General features: G+C 48.4%; 1 protein-coding gene across 2 annotated transcripts in view; it reads left to right on the top strand.

Moving 5' to 3' along the window:
* Positions 1-14,767, top strand: part of PALB2 (partner and localizer of BRCA2) — a 35,895-nt gene extending 21,128 nt beyond the window's left edge. For both annotated transcript variants that reach the window (XM_083152940.1, XM_083152939.1), the window contains exons 11-14: positions 9,701-9,817; positions 10,055-10,142; positions 13,553-13,701; positions 14,176-14,767. In XM_083152940.1, coding sequence (XP_083009066.1) covers positions 9,701-9,817; positions 10,055-10,142; positions 13,553-13,701; positions 14,176-14,401 — 580 coding nt within the window. In that variant the 3' untranslated portion in view covers positions 14,402-14,767. The remainder of the gene's footprint in view (positions 1-9,700; positions 9,818-10,054; positions 10,143-13,552; positions 13,702-14,175) is intronic.
* Positions 14,768-19,743: the final 4,976 nt, after the last annotated feature.

The following is a 19,743-nucleotide window of genomic DNA, read 5'->3' as shown; positions in this document are numbered from 1 at the left end:
ATTAGAGAATGCTATAACTATTGCAAAGCATGCTGGGATGTGTAGTTTCACAACATCTGGAGGGCCAACGTTGGACATGCCTGACCTAGAACCATGTTGACCTTTCTCCATGTCGACCTAACGGTGTCTACCTAATGCTTGTCGACCAACATGCTGTAGACCAAACGATCCCAACCCTATATTCCATGTTGGCAAGAAAAAAGCCATATAAACAGCCATTCTGTGTAATTCAGAGGTGAGCGCAAGCTCACTGTAGCTGTGTCTTTGTATACAGCTGATGTGCAAAAATATAACTAAAGAAAAATAAAACCTTTCTTATGGGTACTAAGGAGAGATGCACTAGCTGGCATTCAAGGGCCGACATGAAATTTAGAAAAATCTCAAAATGGAAAGCTTGTTTTCTATAGAAGCCTTGGTACTTGTTTCCTAGCACGGCGCCCGTTGGGTCCCATCGCATACCATTAGTTAAGGTATGCGATGGGACCCGATCTGACCCGATATTAGGGTTTTAAGAGCTTCCTATTCAATTTTAACATTGCGTCGCAACGCATGCCATTACAATGGCATGCGATGCGACGCAATTACACCCGATTTTACATTGTACAGGCACCCTGATGGGTGATTACTATGTTAAATGCACTCCCATTGTTAACGCCACCCCGAAGCGTGGCGAGCGCAGCGCTATGCGTCCTCCAACCTTTCTCCTTCATCCACTAGGTGTCACTGGAGTTACACTGGGGAATAGAAGGCGACCACAGGGAGCATGGGCACTTTAAAATAATTAATCAGTGTGACCAACTCCTCCCCTTCTACTTCCCCTCCCAGGCAGTCTTAGATCGTGCCCAAAAGGGAGCAGGTCACATTTGGCTCATCTCCTGGGCTTTTTGTAATTAGGGCATAAAGCAGCAAGTTTTGCCTTTGAGGACAGGCAGATAGTTGCTGCTACTATCTGCCTGCGACGTGGGAGCCTGCCGGAGGGAGCCGGCTGCTGCTTAAGGGTTTGCGCCCGGCTCCCTGGCTGACAGAGACCACCGTCTCTGGAGCTGTAACGGGCGCCGCTCACACGCAGCGTGCACCCGATCCTCCCCCAGCCCCACCGCCGACGGCATGGCCGCAGCACTGTGAGTATTACCCTGCCTTCCTATTAGAGGAAGGTCAGGGACACAAACGGCGGTGCAGCAGAGGGTTTTTTAAACCTGGCGCCATTATGGGTGACGGAGCTGCCGGGCAGGGGGCGGAGTTACCGCGCGGTACTTCCCAGCAGGCCTTGGCATACCCCAGCGTTCCTTGAAGTCGCGGCGGCCATCTTGGACATTTGGCGCCGTTTGAACACGCTGCTGGAGGCTCCACAGTTGCGCTGCAGATCTATCCTGACTGCAGTTGGGCGATCCTTGTCCCCTGGTGACCGTCCTGCTGAACGCTCTATCCGGTCTGTGAGTTACAGTGGGGATTAGAGCTAGGTGGAGGCAGTTTGGGCTGTGTCTCAAATTAAGAGCTATAGCGCTCCTAGGTATATGCCATAGCGCTGTACAAAGCTCTGTGACAGCTCTTTTACTTTCACTGTCTCTCCCTTCCAGCATAATATATTGCTGCCTATCCTGTACCTACTATCTGTGATCAGTCTGGTAGTGTGTGGTGATTGCTGGGTGTTCTGTTGAACCATGGCAGGGGGTAGCTCCAAGAGGGTTACTTGCAAGAAGTGTGCTGTTAAATTTACACCTTCTCAGGAGGGTGACTCTGTATGTGATAAATGTGCTGCTTTACCCCCAGCTCCAGAGTCCCCCGTGCATACCCCTGTTTGGGCATCACAATTAGCTGATGTAATGTCTCATTTAGCTTGCGAGCTCTCTGCAGCTCAAAAGGACAGAGAAACTTCCAGAACTCAACAGGCTTCCTTGACTTCTGCTGTGCAGAGCTTAACAAAGGCCTTGACACCAGCAGAGGGCGCCATTGCTTCATCTTCTAGGCAAAATCCCCCTCCCTTACTCAGGAAAAGGGTATTACAACCCTCTGGGGATTCTGGGGAGTATGATGATATGCCTGATCTGGAGGAGGGCGAGTTTGCCCTTCCAGATAATTATGATGATGATGATGAGGATGTGGAACCTGAGGCTCAGGCGTTAGTTATGCAAGAGCCGGCCCCAGCCACTCCAGGTCTGGAGGACCTTATACATATGGTAAAGGTTGCCTGCAAGGTGTCAGATGACACAGACATTCCTGCTCGTCCTTCTTTCTTTGGAAAGAGACAAAGGCAGTCACCCACCTTCCCCCCAGCGGAGGAGTTGGATGAACATATATTGCAGGCTTGGAATCATCCTGATAAAAAATTCCAGGTACCTCAGAGGTTTCTGGCTGCTTATCCTCTTCCACCAGAGGGTAGAAAGAGGGTTGAGATACCTCCAGTAGTGGACTCTTCAGTCTCTCGACTGTCTAAAAAGACGGTTCTCCCGGTGCCGGGTGCAACCACTCTTAAGGATACTTCTGACCGTAAGTTGGAGGTAACCCTTAAGAACATTTTTTCAGCCGCTGGTATTATTCAGCGTCCGGCCCAGGTCGGGTGCTGGGTAAATAAAGCCATGGGGGTATGGGCTTCTCAGATCCTAACAGAGGTCCGTGAGGGCTCTGACCCTTCTTCCATTGTTCAGCTGGCTGAACAGATCCAGGAGGCATCCAATTATTTAATAGAGGCCTCTTCTGACGTATGCATGGTTGCAGCCAAGGTTTCGGCCTTATCTATATCAGCTCGCAGAGCTCTCTGGTTACGCCAATGGCAGGCTGACGCAGAGTCCAAGCGTGCTGTGGAGGCCCTGGCGTTCAATGGGGAGGTTCTTTTCGGGCCAGAGCTCGACAAGTGGATCTCCCAAGCAACGGGAGGTAAGTCCCACTTCCTTCCCTCAGCGGCTCCTCCAACTACACGCAGGACCCCTCAAAGGCCCTCCTTTCGGTCCTTTCGGCCTACGACCAGATTCAGAGGTCGTTCCAGAGGCGGAGCTCCATCTAGAGGCTCCAGAGGACGAGGCAGAGGCGCCTCGGCAGCTGTCCAGGAGCCCAAGTCCTCCAAGCCAACCGCATGACTGTCCACGGTCCCATCTGGGGGATCCCAGAGTCGGGGCCCGACTGCTGTCCTTCTGTCACATCTGGCTGCAGTCTTGTCAGGACTCGTGGGTAAGGGATCTGGTAACCCAGGGTTACAAAATCCATTTCAGGTTAGTCCCTCCAAACAGGTTTTTCAAGACCGGTCTCCCAGTCTCAGGAGACAAGGCGCAACTTCTGTTGTCAGCAATCAACAAGCTGCGGACAACGGGAGTTGTGATTCCAGTACCCGAGGATCAGCGTACTCAGGGATACTACTCCAGTCTGTTCCTTGTGCCGAAGCCGGACGGCTCGGTAAGGCCTATACTAAATCTAAAGGATTTGAATCCGTTTCTACAAGCGGTCAAATTCAAGATGGAGTCCCTGCAGTCGGTGATTCAGGGACTGGAACAGGGAGAGTTCCTGGTATCCTTGGATATCAGGGATGCATACCTGCACATCCCCATCTGGCCCCCTCACCAGGCCTTCCTCCGGTTCGCTATACAGGAACAACACTGGCAGTTCCAGGCCCTGCCGTTCGGCCTCTCATCGGCCCCCAGGGTCTTCACCAAGGTGATGGCGGTGATGATGGAGGTCCTCAGGGCACAGCGGATTACCATCATCCCCTACTTGGACGATCTTCTTCTGAAGAATCGTTCGAGGGAGGCCCTGTTGTCCAACATACGACTCACCCAGGAGACTCTCATCAGTCATGGGTGGATTCTGAACTTTGCAAAGTCTCAGCTACAGCCGTCTCAACGTCTTCTCTTTTTGGGGATGATTCTGGACACCCAGCAGATGAAGGTTTTTCTACCATCCGACAAAGTTCAGTCCCTGCAGGTCCTGGTCAGGTCGGTCTTGCGACGGCCACAGGTAACGGTGCACCTTTGCACCAGACTCTTGGGGAAGATGGTGTCTTCCTTCGAGGCGGTACAATACGGCCGCTTCCATTCGCGCCAATTCCAGTTGTCTCTCCTTCACCAGTGGTCAGGGTCTCACCTGCATCTTCAGCAGCGGGTGACCCTGTCTCCTCGAGCCCGTATGTCTCTGCTGTGGTGGCTCAACTCCGAAAACCTGCAAAGGGGCATGAGGTTCGGCATATGGGTGTGGACTCTCCTCACCACAGACGCCAGCCTTCGAGGCTGGGGGGCGGTAACGCTGGAACACCAGTTCCAGGGTTTGTGGACGAGGCAGGAGAGCTTACTCTCCATCAATGTGCTGGAACTCAGAGCAGTCTACTATGCTCTTCTGCAGGCGGGACACCTGCTGCGGAGCAGAGCAATCAGAGTTCAGTCCGACAACGCCACAGCCGTCGCCTACATAAACAAGCAGGGCGGCACTCGGAGCAAGGCGGCGATGAAGGAAGTAAGCAGGATCATCCTCTGGGCTCAGAACCATGCTCAGGCCTTGTCAGCGGTGTTCATCCCCGAAATAGACAATTGGGAGGCCGACTTTCTAAGTCGGCAGCATGCCCACCAGGGGGAGTGGTGCCTCAACCCTCAGGAATTTCAGTCCCTAATACATCGTTGGGGGTGTCCTCAGGTGGATCTGATGGCGTCCCGCCACAACTTCCAGCTCCCAACATACTTTGCGCGGACTCGAGATCCTCAGGCCGCAGGGGCAGGGCCGGCTCTACCATTAGGCAGCTTTAGGCAACTGCCTAGGGCGCCGGGATCTGGGGGGGCGCCACCAAGTCTGCAAATCAAAAAATCAAATCTGTCTATGAGAATCCTTGTTGTACTCAATGCAGGTGGTGACTGTGGAACTTCCAATACCTCACCTTTATACTTTCCCTTGAGACACACTTCGTTACATTACTGCCCCCTCCTCCTTGTACTCTGTTTGGGTGGCAAAGGGGAGGGTGCAGAGGGCCTCCGGGGGGCTGGGAGGACCACATGATTTATTTTTTTTGGTGGGGAGGGTGGGAGTAGGTTGAAGTTTTGCCTAGGGTGCTGAGAAGCCTTACACCGGCCCTGCGCAGGGGTAGACGCTCTGGTCGCTCCTTGGCCGTTCCAGTTCGTTAACCTCTTCCCTCCCTTTCCGCTGATCCCTCGGGTGTTACAGCGCATTCGCAGGGAGGGGGTAACAGCGCTTCTGATAGCGCCGGATTGGCCCCGGCGCTCGTGGTACACCAACCTGACGGATCTTCTAATCGACGAGCCGTGGCCGCTACCTCATCAGGAGGACCTCCTCAGTCAGGGTCCCTTCATCTACCCAGATTTAGGACGTCTACATTTGACGGCGTGGCTGCTGAGAGGTCCATCTTGAGACATGCAGGTATCCCTAGGGCGGTGATACCCACAATGATGAGGGCCAGGAAGGAAGTCACCTCCAGACACTATCATCGGATTTGGAGATCCTATGTGGCGTGGTGCGAAAGACGCAGAGTGTCCTCTACTCTGTTCAAGAAGGCTCGACTTCTCCTGTTTTTACAGGAGGGGTTAAACTCTGGACTTAGGCTGAATACACTAAAGGTGCAGGTTTCAGCACTCTCAGTTTTTTTCCAGAAACGTATAGCTCTCATTCCGGAAGTCCACACTTTTTTCCAGGGGGTGCTGAGGCTTCAGCCCCCTATTCGTCCGCCTACGGCTCCCTGGGACCTAGAGTTGGTCCTCAGATATTTGAGGTCATCAATATTTGAGCCTTTAGAAGAGGTGGATCTTCGATATCTCACTTGGAAGGTGGTTCTTTTTTTGGCTCTGGCATCGGCCAGACGTGTTTCGGAATTGGGTGCGCTTTCTTGTCGCTCACCGTTCCTCCAGTTTCATCCGGACAGAGCGGAGCTCCGTACCAGTCTTTCTTTCCTTCCAAAGGTGGTCTCAGCGTTTCACGTGAACCAGCCCATAGTGGTTCCAGCATTCACAGAGGCTTCACCTGAGGATAGGTCCTTGGATGTGGTGAGGGCCCTGCGGATCTATGTCTCTCGCACGGCTTCTCTTCGCAAGACGGATGTCTTGTTTGTTACCTACGACCCAGTGCGTCGTGGATGGCCAGCTTCAAAACAGACGCTGGCCAGATGGATCCGTCTGACGATTCGTCAGGCATACCTTGCTGAGGCTCAGACGCCTCCTACTAACATAGGCGCGCACTCCACCAGATCGGTGGGTCCTTCATGGGCGGCTACCCGTGGGGTCTCCCTGCAACAGCTCTGTCGAGCTGCGACATGGTCAGGTCGGCACACTTTTGTGCGATTTTATAGGTTTGATACCTTTGCGGCACCAGCTTCTCAGTTTGGCCGCTCTGTTTTAAGGGGATCTCAGCGCTCACCCACCCGGGTTGAAAGCTCTGGGACATCCCCAGTGTAACTCCAGTGACACCTAGTGGATGAAGGAGAAACAGGGATTTTGTACTTACCGTAAATCCTTTTCTCCGAGTCCACAGGTGTCACTGGACGCCCGCCTCAGCGCTGTTCTCCTCCTGTTATGTGCAGTGTTAGGTTCCTATTGGGTAACCTCTGGAGTTTTCCCTTGTCAGGGTTATTTAAACATGGTTATTACACACCTGTCTCATCTGGTTTGACTCTGTGTGTGTGTGTTTGTTTTTTCATATATATACATTCTTTTTTTACTATTTGTATTGAATGATGTTATGTTGTGATGAACCCCCTCTCGGATGTGTGTTATATCTTTCTGCTCCCTTTCGGGCACGATCTTTATGACTGCCTGGGAGGGGAAGTAGAAGGGGAGGAGTTGGTCACACTGATTAATTATTTTAAAGTGCCCATGCTCCCTGTGGTCGCCTTCTATTCCCCAGTGTAACTCCAGTGACACCTGTGGACTCGGAGAAAAGGATTTACGGTAAGTACAAAATCCCTGTTTTCATACCCCCACTATCCACGTCGGCGTGGAGTTGATTTTATGTAGTGTGGCGAGCGCAGCAAGGGGACGCGGAATACATGTGAAGTTATCCGCGTCCCCTCGCTGCGCTCGCCACGCTTCGGGCTTGGTGGCTCGCTGCGCTCGCCACACTATATAAGAACAACTCCACCCCGACGTGGATAGTGGGGGTATGAAAAGGTCGGAGGACACATACCGCCGCCCCTCGTGGGCTCGCTGCACTCGCCACACTTCGGGTTGGCGTTCATAGTGGCGGTAGTGTTAACAATGGGGGTGCATATAAAATAGTAATCACCCATTAGGGTGCATGTACAATTAAAAAATCGTTTTGATCGTATCGCATGCGATCAAAACGATGGCATAAGATTAAAATCGTGGGCGCCTTGCTAGGAAACAAGTATCGAAGCCTTAAATACAACAGGGTTGATGCATCAAGCAGAGATAAGAGTGAACCAGTGGCAGCCAATCAGCTGCCATGTAGCATTTATCAAGTACATTGTATAAAATGATAGATTGTGAGCAATTTCTCCACCGCTCCACTTCTACATTCTTTTTAATGCTTGATACATCAACCTCAAGTTATCAGTTACCATGGCAACTAAGGTACCTGCCAGTCAGATAACTGCAAAGTTAAGGGCTGTGTTTGTTAAATTACAGTTAAGAGCTGATTGGTATTTTATCGCTCTCCACTTTATCTCTCCAGTGCTTAATAAATAATATTTTATAGTGACACTCACAGGTGATGTGCCGCTGGATGTCACTGTAATGTGTGGCTTGGCACATATTTTCCTGTTACAGTAGATGGAATATATTTCTTTGCGAGTGATTACATCCATTCTGCCGGAACCCATTACAGAAGCTGTTTAGTTCTATATAGACAGGAACATCAGCTGCTTACATATGATGTCGCTGTACACAGAGGTGCAGGCGCAGTGACACTGCTACTCGCACAGGGTGGGGTCATTAATGTAATTGGGTGTATACGTTGGTGCAATTTAGATTATAGAAACAAATGCCCTGGGTGGCATTATTATCTTTCCACTTGGGGCAGATGTATTAAGCCTTAACAAGAGATAAATGCAAGGGTGATAAAGAGAAATAAACGTCCAGCCAATCACCTCCTTACTGACTTTTTTCAAATACAACCTGTAACATGGCAGTTAGGATGTGATTGGCTGGGCGTTTATCTCTCCTTATCACCCTTGTATTTATCTCTTGATAAGGCTTAATACGTCTGCCCCAATATAACTTACTGAAACTTAAGGCACCCATACACTATGCGATTTGGGCCCGATTTCACCTGATTCTGGAGAATTGGGCAGAGAAATCGGGTGAAATTACCCAAATCGTGTAGGGTATGACATCCGATGCGCGGTCCCGTGCGCATCGGATTAGATCTTGATGTCGGACGGTCTGCACATAAGTTTAATCGGCAGGGAGCAGGTCCGGGGCAGTGGGGACCAGAGAGCAGGGTCCGGTCCGTGGGAACTGCGCTAGTGGAGTAGTGAGCTTAGCGGCAGGAGAGGTGGGAGAGAGCGAGTCTGGTCCCGCTGCAGGGGTAACGGGCTAGCGGCAGGACTGGAGAGGTAGCGGCAGGTGGGGAGCGGGGACCGCATAATAGTAACGGCGGGAGAATAGGGAACATCCTATTCAAAAGACTGGGCAGGCAGGGTGGCCGCTGATTGGCTGAGCTCTCGGCCAATCAGCGGCCGCCCAGTCTTTTGAATAGGATGTTTCCTATTCTCCCGCTCGCCGCTACCCGGACTCTGTTACCTCTCCAGTCCTGCAGGTAAAACTACCCCTGCAGCTGGACCGGATCCCGCCCCCCGCCATCTGATGCCACCCCGCCTGTAAGCTCCCCCAGACCCTGCTGTCCTGCAGCTCACCCGGATTTACATGTGATAAATCGATATGATTTATCACATGTAAAAAATGGCACATCAAGTGCAAAATCATATCAGGAGCTGCCGGGGGAGCTCAGTGGTAGTCGGGGCCAACATTAGGCTGACTTATCCTTAGGACAAGTCGGCCTTTACTGTTAGGACATGTTGCTATGTGAGTCACTTCTATAAGGAGCATTTAGTACTTGCCATTTGTGTGTTGGCTTAAGATTCTTTGGACAAAGGTTAGCACTTTCCACGGTCCATTCGCACGGGGACCGATTTTCGGCGCATGTGCAGCCACGTTTCAGACTGTTCGCCGGGTGCACGCACCTAAGACTGCAGGCGGGGGTGTGGGTCAGCAGTGGGTATTCGTGCCCATGGGAATGCCCAGCACTCCCATCGAATGATGTGGGTGTTCCACCACAGCCTGTGAAAGGCCGTGCGAGCGTACAGAGCCTTGCAATCAACCAGAATAACCCACTATGTGTCTGCATTGTGCTCAGTATCTCTGTAACCTATAGAGTACTGAGGGGTGAATTTATGAAGCTTGGAGAAGTGTTATCTATCCCCATAAAGAACGTTATGAGCAAGGTGAGAATGGTTCAGCCAATCAGCTACAATATGTAAATTGACAGGTAAGAGCTGATTGGCTGAACCATTATCACCTTGCTCATAACGTTCTTTATGGGGATAGATAACACTTCTCCAAGCTTCATAAATTCACCCCTGAGTGCTGCGATTCTATGTCATTTGCTGCCCTTAATCATTTCAGAATCTCCCTATAATTGTTTTTGTGGTGATATTTGGCGCTCACCCCAGAAATAATAATGATCTATAACTGTGATTTCCCCTTGCTGGCTTAGTATAGAGGCTGGCAGTAACTTGCAGTATGTGTGTATCTTCCTGCAGTACGGTGGGGTCTCTTACACTGGTGGCCCCCAGGGGCAGCATTCTGGCCTTCTCTGAGGTGGAGGGAGAGAGGAATGCTCTTGTTGGATCCACAGTGGACAATAACCTGGTTGTCTGGTGAGTCTGGTCTTTTATTAATCATTAAGCATCCATCATTTATTTCAGGGGAAGGCAACCTGCGGCTGGGAAACTACACACCCCAGCATGCTCTGCCACAGTTTTGCTGTAAGTATATAGCAGAGTTGTGGCAGGGCATGTTAGGATGCGTAGTTCCGTAGCAGCTGCAGGTTGTCTGCTCCAGATTTTATTGTATTGAAGAACGGTCATTGATGTGCTCCTTGTTTGGCTTTACAGGAACTCTGTGACTGGACATCTATTGAGTGTTATTTATATTGGGGATCTCTGCTCAGACGTCGTTTCTCTCCATGCAACATCTGACTCGGTGAGGAGCCTCCCCTGTTCCCGTACTCCCTCCTCTGCTCCTGCACCCATCCTCTCCCCACTGGTACCGGTATCCGGACTGGTCATAGACGGACACATCATAGACAGTCATATGGTCTACAGGGTCAAAAGGTCGACATGGTTTAAAGGACATCAGGCAATTGGTCTACATGGTCAAAAGGTTGACATGCTTTTTTTTTTTTTACTAAATTTTCAGCCAACATGTGCCGACAGCCGGTATTTCATGCCCTACCATCCACTAGGGCGTGGAGGGAGAATAAAATAGTGTGCCGAGCGCAGCCGTACACTTAGACCGTGTCCATGCCGACCTATGTCGACAGACACATTAAAAACATTGAAATCTCATGTCGACCTTATGACCATGTCTAACTTTTCCATGTTGACCTTTTAACCATGGCGACCATTTTACCATGTCGACATTTTACCTGTTGACCTTTACACCCTGTCGACCTTTTGACCCTGTTGATCTTGTGACTGTCGACCGTATGACCGTCTATGATCAGTCTGTCTATCATTTATACCATAACCCTGGTACCATCCTTTCCATACACACACAAACACTGCTCCCCTTATCTCCCTACAGTCCCTTCCTCCCCCCCACACTGCTCCTGTTCCTGCCACCCACTGCTTCCGTCCTCTCTCCACTGGTGCCGTCCATTGCTCAGCCCCCCTCCCCCACTGCTCCCCTTATTTCCCTATGTCCCCTTCCACCCCACCACCTCACACTGCTCCTGTTCGTGTCACCCACTGCTTCCGTCCTCTCTCCACTGATACCATCCATTGCTCCCCCCCCCTCCAAGCGCTATAGAAGTATTAGTAAATATTCTTGTTTCTGTACACATACTACATACGCATATTCTTCCTGCTCTACCCACACGCCTAATAAATGAAGTAGCATTGTATTGTGTTAAAAATATCGGTACTTATATGTTAGTTGGGCACCCGTTACATAGTTTGCGGAGTGGTGTATTGAGAATACCAATACACCACTATGCTGGCTACGTAAACTATGTAACTTACGCAAATGGCGTGAGTTAAGCAAATTCCGTAACTGGAGCCCTGCTAACACATAAAGGATCATATGCCCACTATCCACGTCATGCCCCCAGTGTCCACGTGAGTGTGGAGTTCATTTTATAAAGTGTGGCGAGCTCAGCGAGCCACCGAGCCCGAAGCGCGGCGAGCAGACACAGATACGCATCCCCTCGCGGGGCTCGGTGGTTCGCTGCGCTCGCCACACTTTATAAAATTAACTCCACGCCCACGTGAACACTGGGGTTATGACGTGGATAGTGGGCATATGATTGTGTAAGTGTGTGTGTAGTGTGTGTGTGTAGTGTGCATGATATACTTACCATCCCGGCGTCTCCGGCATTCGGCTTCCCGCAGTCCCGGCCGCCCCAGTCCAGCATCTCCGCTATGTACACTATTAGCGTAGTGCCGCTGGGGGAGCTGGGAAACCATGTGATGCTCCCCCAGCGGTGACTACGCTAAAGCGCCGCCATTGTTCCCCGCCGCCTACAGACTTCGCCGCCGCTGATTCCCCACCACCGGTAATATGTAAGTGAAACCGGTTACAAAAGTGACCGGTTACAAAAACACATAACAATAGTAAAATACATGAGATGCTGTATACTATAAAAAAAAGAAAATCAAATTGACAATCATACCTTAAAGATTTTTAACAATATCACACACAATAAATCAGTATGAAATATTGGGATAGAGCTTAATAACATTGATATGTCAGAATGGGCGTCCCTTTAGTATAAATAAACACAAATTCAATTCATTAAAGTAGAGTTAAGTATTGCACCCAAAAAAAGAACAGTCGCTGTGAGCAGCGCTGGCATTGTTAACAGGTATTTTGAGTATCTCTCACAGCAACGTTGGCCCTCACAGGGTTAAGGATGTTTCCGTCAATCCATAAAAAACGGATATGAGACCCTGGGATGTGATCACATTTAATTTTCTATCCATAAACTTTCCTTTTAATTCTGGGCAAATTACAGTGAATATGTGTGCGCTATATAAATACCGGGTATTCAGTAAATACATATAGAGGTTAAGGTAACGCAATAACACATACATATAGGTTGTGCACAAGAAATGAAATGTGTAATAGAAAGAAACCAAAGGCCAAATTGCAATAGTTAGCATGGCCAAATCAACCTGCTTTTTCAGTGTAAATGATTGCCGCTTTAAAAAAATGGGGAAACTCTCCCAAAATCTCTCACTTTCTGATTCTCGCACCCTATAACATTTGGCCCCAAGTGTCCGCTTAGTGTGTCTCAGCTGTTAAGCTGCCCATACACGCTGCTAAGCTTGCTGAGCCGATGTGTGCTTTGAGGTGCGCGCTCCCGCGGCACCTCATCGCACAGTACAAAAAGTATGTGCTTGCACATACTTTTTGTACTTAGGTTTCATCAAATTGCATCGCATTGCATGCACATGCAATGTGATCCCTGCTATTGCAGCCCACAACGCACGCCCGCATCGGGACGTGTATGGGCTGCTTTAGTGCCGTTACCATATAGCTGCTTTATTGTCATCAGATGCTGTAGATCACACATCCAGTGGTCCTGGAATTGCCTAACGATGTATAATCCCCCATGTAAGACAGGAGTGACTTGGGTAATATGCCTCCATAATTATTGACGCTGCTATCTTTAAGCTAGTGCACCGGACAATAGCGCTGAACCGTGAAAAAATCAGGTTTGCATACATCTTTGCATCAGGCCAGATATCTTTAACACATTTGATTATTAATTATTTATTACATATAGGAATAAAGGTTTACATACTTTGTCTATTTATGGGGCAGATGTATTAAGGCTTAACAAGAGATAAATGCAAGGGTGATAAAGAGAGAAAAACGTCCAGCCAATCAGCTCCTTACTGACTTTTTCCAAACACAGCCTGTAACATGGCAGTTAGCAGGTGATTGGCTGGACGTTTATCTCTCCTTATCACCCTTGGATTTATCTCTGTTAAAGCTTAATACATCTGCCCCAATATTCCTTGGTGCGGTTATCCATTGCCTTTTTGCACCAACCCACACACGCTCTCCCTCTTACTGCATGTAGGTGTTTTCCTCCAGCAGACGAATTTAAAGCTACAACTATTACTGCTGGACTGACACTTCCATCTAGAACAGGCATGTCCAAACTATGGCCCTCCAGCTGTTGTGAAACTACAAGTATCATCATGCCTTGCCACAGTTTTGCTATAATTGAATGCTAAAACTATGGCAAGGCATGCTGGGATGTGTAGTTTCACAACATCTGGAGGGCCAAAGTTTGGATATACCTGATCTAGAATGTAATGTGCTTTTCTCTCTCTCTATGTAGAAAGTGAAGACTAACTCAGTATTATTCTGCTTTGTACCAGGGCCTGTTGTTTTTGGTCGTGGGCAGCCTGTTCAGCAAAGACTGCAATGCCACTGGCAGCTGTATATTCAGTCTAATCGCTGCCAATGCCCGGGGAGGTGCCAGTGCTCTCGTTATGTCCTATATCATCCCAGGGAGACTCAACAGCAGGTACCAGCTTTTTATGGACGTTATTTCTAGGTTAAACTTTTATACAAAGTTCCATTATTTGCATATGTGTCCTGTTTACATGCTGACACCTATTTCGCTGGCCTCCTTTTTATTCTTATTTTAAGATCTACTTTACATATATGTACGTATACATTTTTACATAACACACTTCACTAGTAGGGAATAAAATATTATACTATTATTGGAATCGGTTGTAAGATTATAAATACGAAAGGCAGGGTGGTTAACCCTTTGAGTTGCCAACATCTCTTTGATAGATGTGCAAAATATCCGTTAAAATGCCGGAGTCGCTCACATTTGTTATAATAAATTCAAATAAAAGATGTTGTGTAAAAAAAGATTATATTTCCTATATAAGGGAAACATTACAGATCATTATGATGAATAAAAATTTTGCATCTGATATTTCCGGTGAATAAACTGATTTGTTTTGAAATGTTTGTATATATCTAGGTACCTAGAAGGAGATGTGAAAAAGCAAAGTGCAGCAGCTGTATTGACCTGTGGAAGCATTGCATTATGGGATCTACCCAGAAGTCATTGCTCTACTGTGCTCCCCCCCAGCTCAAATACACCATGGTGCTTGGTACGATGGGGCCACAGGCCTTCCTGTTTGCTGACGGGACGGAAAGACGGAACTATCTTTGTCTATGAGTATGCAGAGCAAGCTGTGAGATAAACCCGAAGGAATTCCAGGGAAACTATGAAAGACGTTAATAATACTTAATGTTCCTGTCACCTGCAAAGAATGGAAGCTGCCATTTTGAGTATTTTTAAGACTGCAGACGTTCCGTTTACTAGAAGCAAATAACATAACTGAGATTTGATGCATGTAGTGCCCCATGCCTTAGTGATATCACTGGCTTCCAGTGAAGTAGAAAAGCATTTTCTAAATATTGGCTCGGTTCATACAATGACTGCGTATACTATATTTTGAATTACCAAATATACATAAATGGTGCCATAACACTGTTTGAAATGTTTTCTTAAATATAAGTATGTTATAAATATTGTTCTATATTAAAGTACAATCAGACCTAACATACTGCACGACTTCTTCCTTATAGCTATATGGGATCCAGATGCTTGGACACGTGAAAAAGTTAAAAGTGTATGCACAATTTGAAAACCATTTTTTTTTTACTTTTTCCAAACTTTAATATCCATAACAATTGTCTACCTATTTTGACCAAGTGCATGTCAAGTTTTTGTGTTGGCCCAGGCATTGTTTACCCTATGATACATACCCAGCTATGCAAAGCAACATCAGCCTATTCAAGGAAAATGTATATAGGTCATGCTATGTGATGCACCTAGGTCTCCCACTACTGTGTCCTGCGGTATCCCCATCTCATCACGAGCCTGCCATGACTGGTGTGGATCACTGGGTCAACCGTGTGTGAGGGAAAGATAACAATATGGATAAAGGTATGTCTATATATGGAGAGAGGAGCGAGGAAAGTTCTGAGCAAATAACATATGTATCTGCTCGTATATTTATTTCGTACATTAAACAGTAATTATAATGTTTTAAGTAACTTATATTAGTACCCAATTATAATAAAAGTGACATACATATGTGCCTTCAGTCGAATTTGACATTTTGTTAGGAGGTTGAAAGCTTTAAATGAAATAGAACATTGGGTCTAAGGGAGCACTAGTGATAAGTGCGGTGTGATCATGATGTCATGCCTTTAATTCCCTCTAGCCTTAAGTGTTTATTCCCTAGGTCTAAATTTTACCCGGTCTCTACCAATCGCTATAATACAACTTTTTCTAGAGTGTAACATGATGAGGTCATAAATTACATTAAACATACTGTATATCCGAATGTATCTGTGTCTGAAAGGAGTGCACTGACGGACTTGAGTAATTGTGATGAGATCGTCATACGTCCATCAGATAAAGGTGGATTAATTGTAATTCTTAACAATGATTATTATAAATCTGAAATTTATGAACAGCTGTCCGACTCCGATACTCACAATCCTACAGCGCAATATAAAACTGAACTAGACAGGTTATTGTGTGATTCAGTGAAGGAGGGAATCATTCCGGAGGAGGTGAGGAATGCCCTTACTGTTCAGTTACTCTTCTTTATACTTTACCAAAAGTAACTTACATAAATCATTGCAGATACCTCCTGGCAGGCTATTGCCATTTTTTACAGCTTGTCATTCAGTATGAATCCACGTTTTTGAAAGACACAACTACTTTGTTGAATGCACTCCGAAATTTACCTGGGCTACCTAGCGGTTGCTTGCTCCGCACAGCCGACGTTAAGAGCTTATATACCAGCAAACCCCATGGGGACGGTCTGTCGGCTGTGGAACGGTTAATCACTGACAGTGTATGGTATTCGGGGCCTGATATTAAATTTTTCATGAAATGATTTACTCTCACCTTAAATGTAACTACTTTTAGTTTGATGGTCACTTTTACCTTCAGCGGACAGGATGTGCCATGGGATCTCCTGTGGCACCCTCGATCTCAAATGGATATGTTTTCTATTGAGAAATGTATCTTTTTTTTCTGATCCGGAAATTTGAAATATCTATAGATGATTTATTCATCAGTTGGTCTGGTACAAGAGAGGAGTTATGGGCCCTACACATGGAGAGATTTGTGCCAGAGATTCATAATGGGAGATTCGGCATGAGAGATTTAAAATCTCTCCAACTTCAGGGGAATAAGAAAAAGTATTAAAAATTTAATTGGTTGGAATAAAGCCTGGGGGAGGGGAGGGGGGGGTGTCATCTTCTTTGTGTATATTAGAAAAATAAATTATGTAAAATGGTGGCGTGGGTTCACCCCCATGAGCATGACCACCCGCAGGCCCTCTGAGCCAGTCCTGGTTTTTCGAATACCAGAGGAAAAACTAAGGTCCCCCTATATTCAAGAAACCAGCACCGGGCTCTTGGACCTGTCCTTATTCCCAAAATGAGTGGAGGGTCCTGCATATTTTGGGGACCAGCACCAGGCTCCTCTAGCAAGGGGGTGTAATGCCAAAGCCAGGGGACTCGCTTGACAGGGTCCAGTGGCCAAAGCATTACCCATCCTAACTAGTCAGTCGAGGCCGGGAGTTTTTGGGGAGGTGGGGCCCTACACAAATAAAGGGGTGCCTGGGCTGAAGCCTGGAGCTATCCCCCCGCACCCATGGGCAGAGAGTGCGGGGTTGATAAATAGTTTTACCAGTAATATTGTCCTTTACAGTAGGACTACAGGTCCCAGCAAGCCTGCCCAACATGCTGGTACATGGGAGAACCACAGATACCGGCATGTGAGCATTAAAGGGCCGCTGGTACCTATAGCCTCTTCTGCAGCATCTTCACCTGGAGGTGGTGGCCTTTTAAGCTCTTTTGCATGGCAGCTGCCTCCCAGGACTTGTTTTTCAGGCGCTCTGAATGGACCTCTCTCTCTGGCTGTGTTGCTAGGGGGAGGAGGATTTTACCAGCTGGGTCCAGGGCCTGGAGCCTAAGAAGGTATGATAGGGGGGAGAGGGGGAGGCATCTGCAGCAGAGGCTGCGGCGATAGAAGCCCATAGGTGGCGATACCCTGCACGGGGAAAACAGGACGGCCGGGTTTATTACATTTGAAAATGCAGTAAAACATTTTTACCTTAGTACATCCCGCCCCCAGTCTGCCTCTGTGTAGTTTCTCAACATGTAGGATTTGCGCAGTCTAATGCCGGGCAGCGTCTGAGCACCCTCTCAGACGCTGTCCAGCTTCTCCCATCCGCGGCAGTGACCTCTGACCTTGTAACTGCGCAGGCCACACAGCCTGGCCGCTCTGGCCTCCCACCGTGTTTATTGCGTACTGCCCGGCTCCAGGACAGACAGCCGGGCAACCAGCCGCACCACCTAGCTCCTCACTGCACCGCACATGTAAGTAAATATGCGGGGTGGGTTTTTCTCCTTCATCCACCAGGTGGCACTAGAGAGCACAGTGGGGATAGAGGGTGACCATTAGGAGCACGGGCACTTTAAGAATTTTCCAGTGTGGTAGGGATGGCCATCGATGGTTTCCATCAATGGCAGTATATCCAGGAACCATCGATGGCTATAAACCATTCTATCGGTAGCCATCGATGGTTCCCACCATTGTGTACTTGAGCATGCGCAGAGGAAGAACGGGGCAGACGCCGCCGCCGGGAGGTGCGCGCATGCGCGATGGAACTATGCCTGACGTGCTTGATAATAAGATTTCTTCTGTGCATGCGCACACCGCACACATGGCCGGGTGCGTGCGCATGCGCAGAAGAAACCTTATTATCCAGTGCGTCAGATTAGTTGGTTCTATCGCGCATGCGCGCACCTCCCGGCGGGCCCGTTCTTCCTCTGCGCATGCGCAACTGCGGAGACGATGGGCACCATCGAGAGTAGACCGGTCGGCTCTGCCTCCTCCTGGTTCTGTCCTGCTCTGGACTCCCAGATGCAGGTCACCACCATTGCGCGCATGCACACAACTTCAAGAGACAGTCCCGACTCCCAGTGCCGCTGTGGTTGCGCCGCATGACATAATTAATCTATTCAGAAAGTGAGTCACAGTCTAGGACTCGGAGTAGCCGGGCAGCTGGCCAGCAGGGTAAAAAAAAAAAATATATATATATATATATATATATATATATATATCGACATCGGATGCCATCAAATTACTCGACCCTCATATATCGATGCCCAAATTATCGAGCACTAGGGTCCCGACCATCGATGTTTTGGGAACATCGATAGTCGATGGCCATCCCTACAGTACAGGGATGTTCTGGAACATTCTAAAGGTTATAAATAAGGGTGCCCAGACTGCTGGTTCTCATTCTGTTGCAGCCTCTTGACAAGACAAGTCACACTGGAGCAGTCAAAGCAGAACTTACTTTTACAAGAGTCATTGTTGTCATGCCTCGTGCTGAAGTGTCAGCAATACCATACTGGCCTCAGTATCGGCCTGTGGTAACCAAACATGGGGTGAGAAGGCACCCAACATCTGAGCGGGTCTCTATATTTACAGACCAAACCCCAGCCAAGGTTAAGCTGGTGACCCAGGGCAGAGCCAAGCTGGCAAACCCAGTGAAGCCGGCAGTCCCAGTCAAGTTGAAGATGGCAGTCCCGGTGAAGCCGAAGCCGGCAGTCCTGGTGAAGCCGGTAGTCCCGATGAAGTCAAAGCCGGCAGTCCCGCATACTGCCAAGCATGGTCCTGCCAAAGCCATCAGTCATGGTCATGCCAAAGCCATCAGTCATGGTCATGCCAAAGCCTTCAGTCATGGTCAAGCCAAAGCCATCAGTCATGGTCATGCCAAAGCCGTCAGTCATGGTCATGCCAAAGCAGTCAGACCTGCTCATGCCAAAGCCGTCAGTCCTGCTCATACCCATTCCAGAAGAGATGGAAAATGATGCTGCAACATGCACACCGGGTTCCCCAGCCGAGCAGATGAAACTTCGCTCACTCAGGTTAAGGGTCTCCAAAAAGATGAGAAGTGCATGGTGCTGTGGGACGACAACTGACTCAGATTTAAACCCCCCCCCCCCCTCTCCCCCAACCCATCTGATGAGACTACTATGCTAATCTATGCTGTGCTTAGCTATGCTATGATAAGACCATGTTCTTAGTACAGCTTAGCTAAGCACAGCATAGCCTAGCATAGATAGACTTATGGGGCCTACACACATACCGATTTTGAGCCATTTTCTAAGCGATTTGTCTAGGTCGCTTAGAAACTAAGCATACATCGGTGTGTGTGTGGAGGCTATATCTATATAGATGCGCGGCCCCGCACGTCGGTATCGCTGTAAGAAGAAGAATGAGCATGTCCCATCAATCTAGTAATATCGCTTAGCAAGACCCTGCATATCGGGCGCCTTTTGTGTGGTGTCTTTTTTTTGTGCTCAAGTGACCAGCGATTTTCCTCATCTGGACCTGAGCCATCCTCTCCATTCTCCACATGCTGATGAAGCCAGAGACCACGGGCTGTGAACCCTCCGGAGCTGGTAAGTACTATGCTATCCACTATGCACCACCAACGCATGA

Source organism: Crinia signifera, chromosome 7 (genome assembly GCF_055691185.1).
Source record: "Crinia signifera chromosome 7, ASM5569118v1, whole genome shotgun sequence".
NCBI classification, from domain to species: Eukaryota; Metazoa; Chordata; class Amphibia; order Anura; family Myobatrachidae; genus Crinia; species Crinia signifera.
Note: the sequence above shows the minus strand (reverse complement) of the source record. Positions and strands in the feature narration are given on the sequence as shown.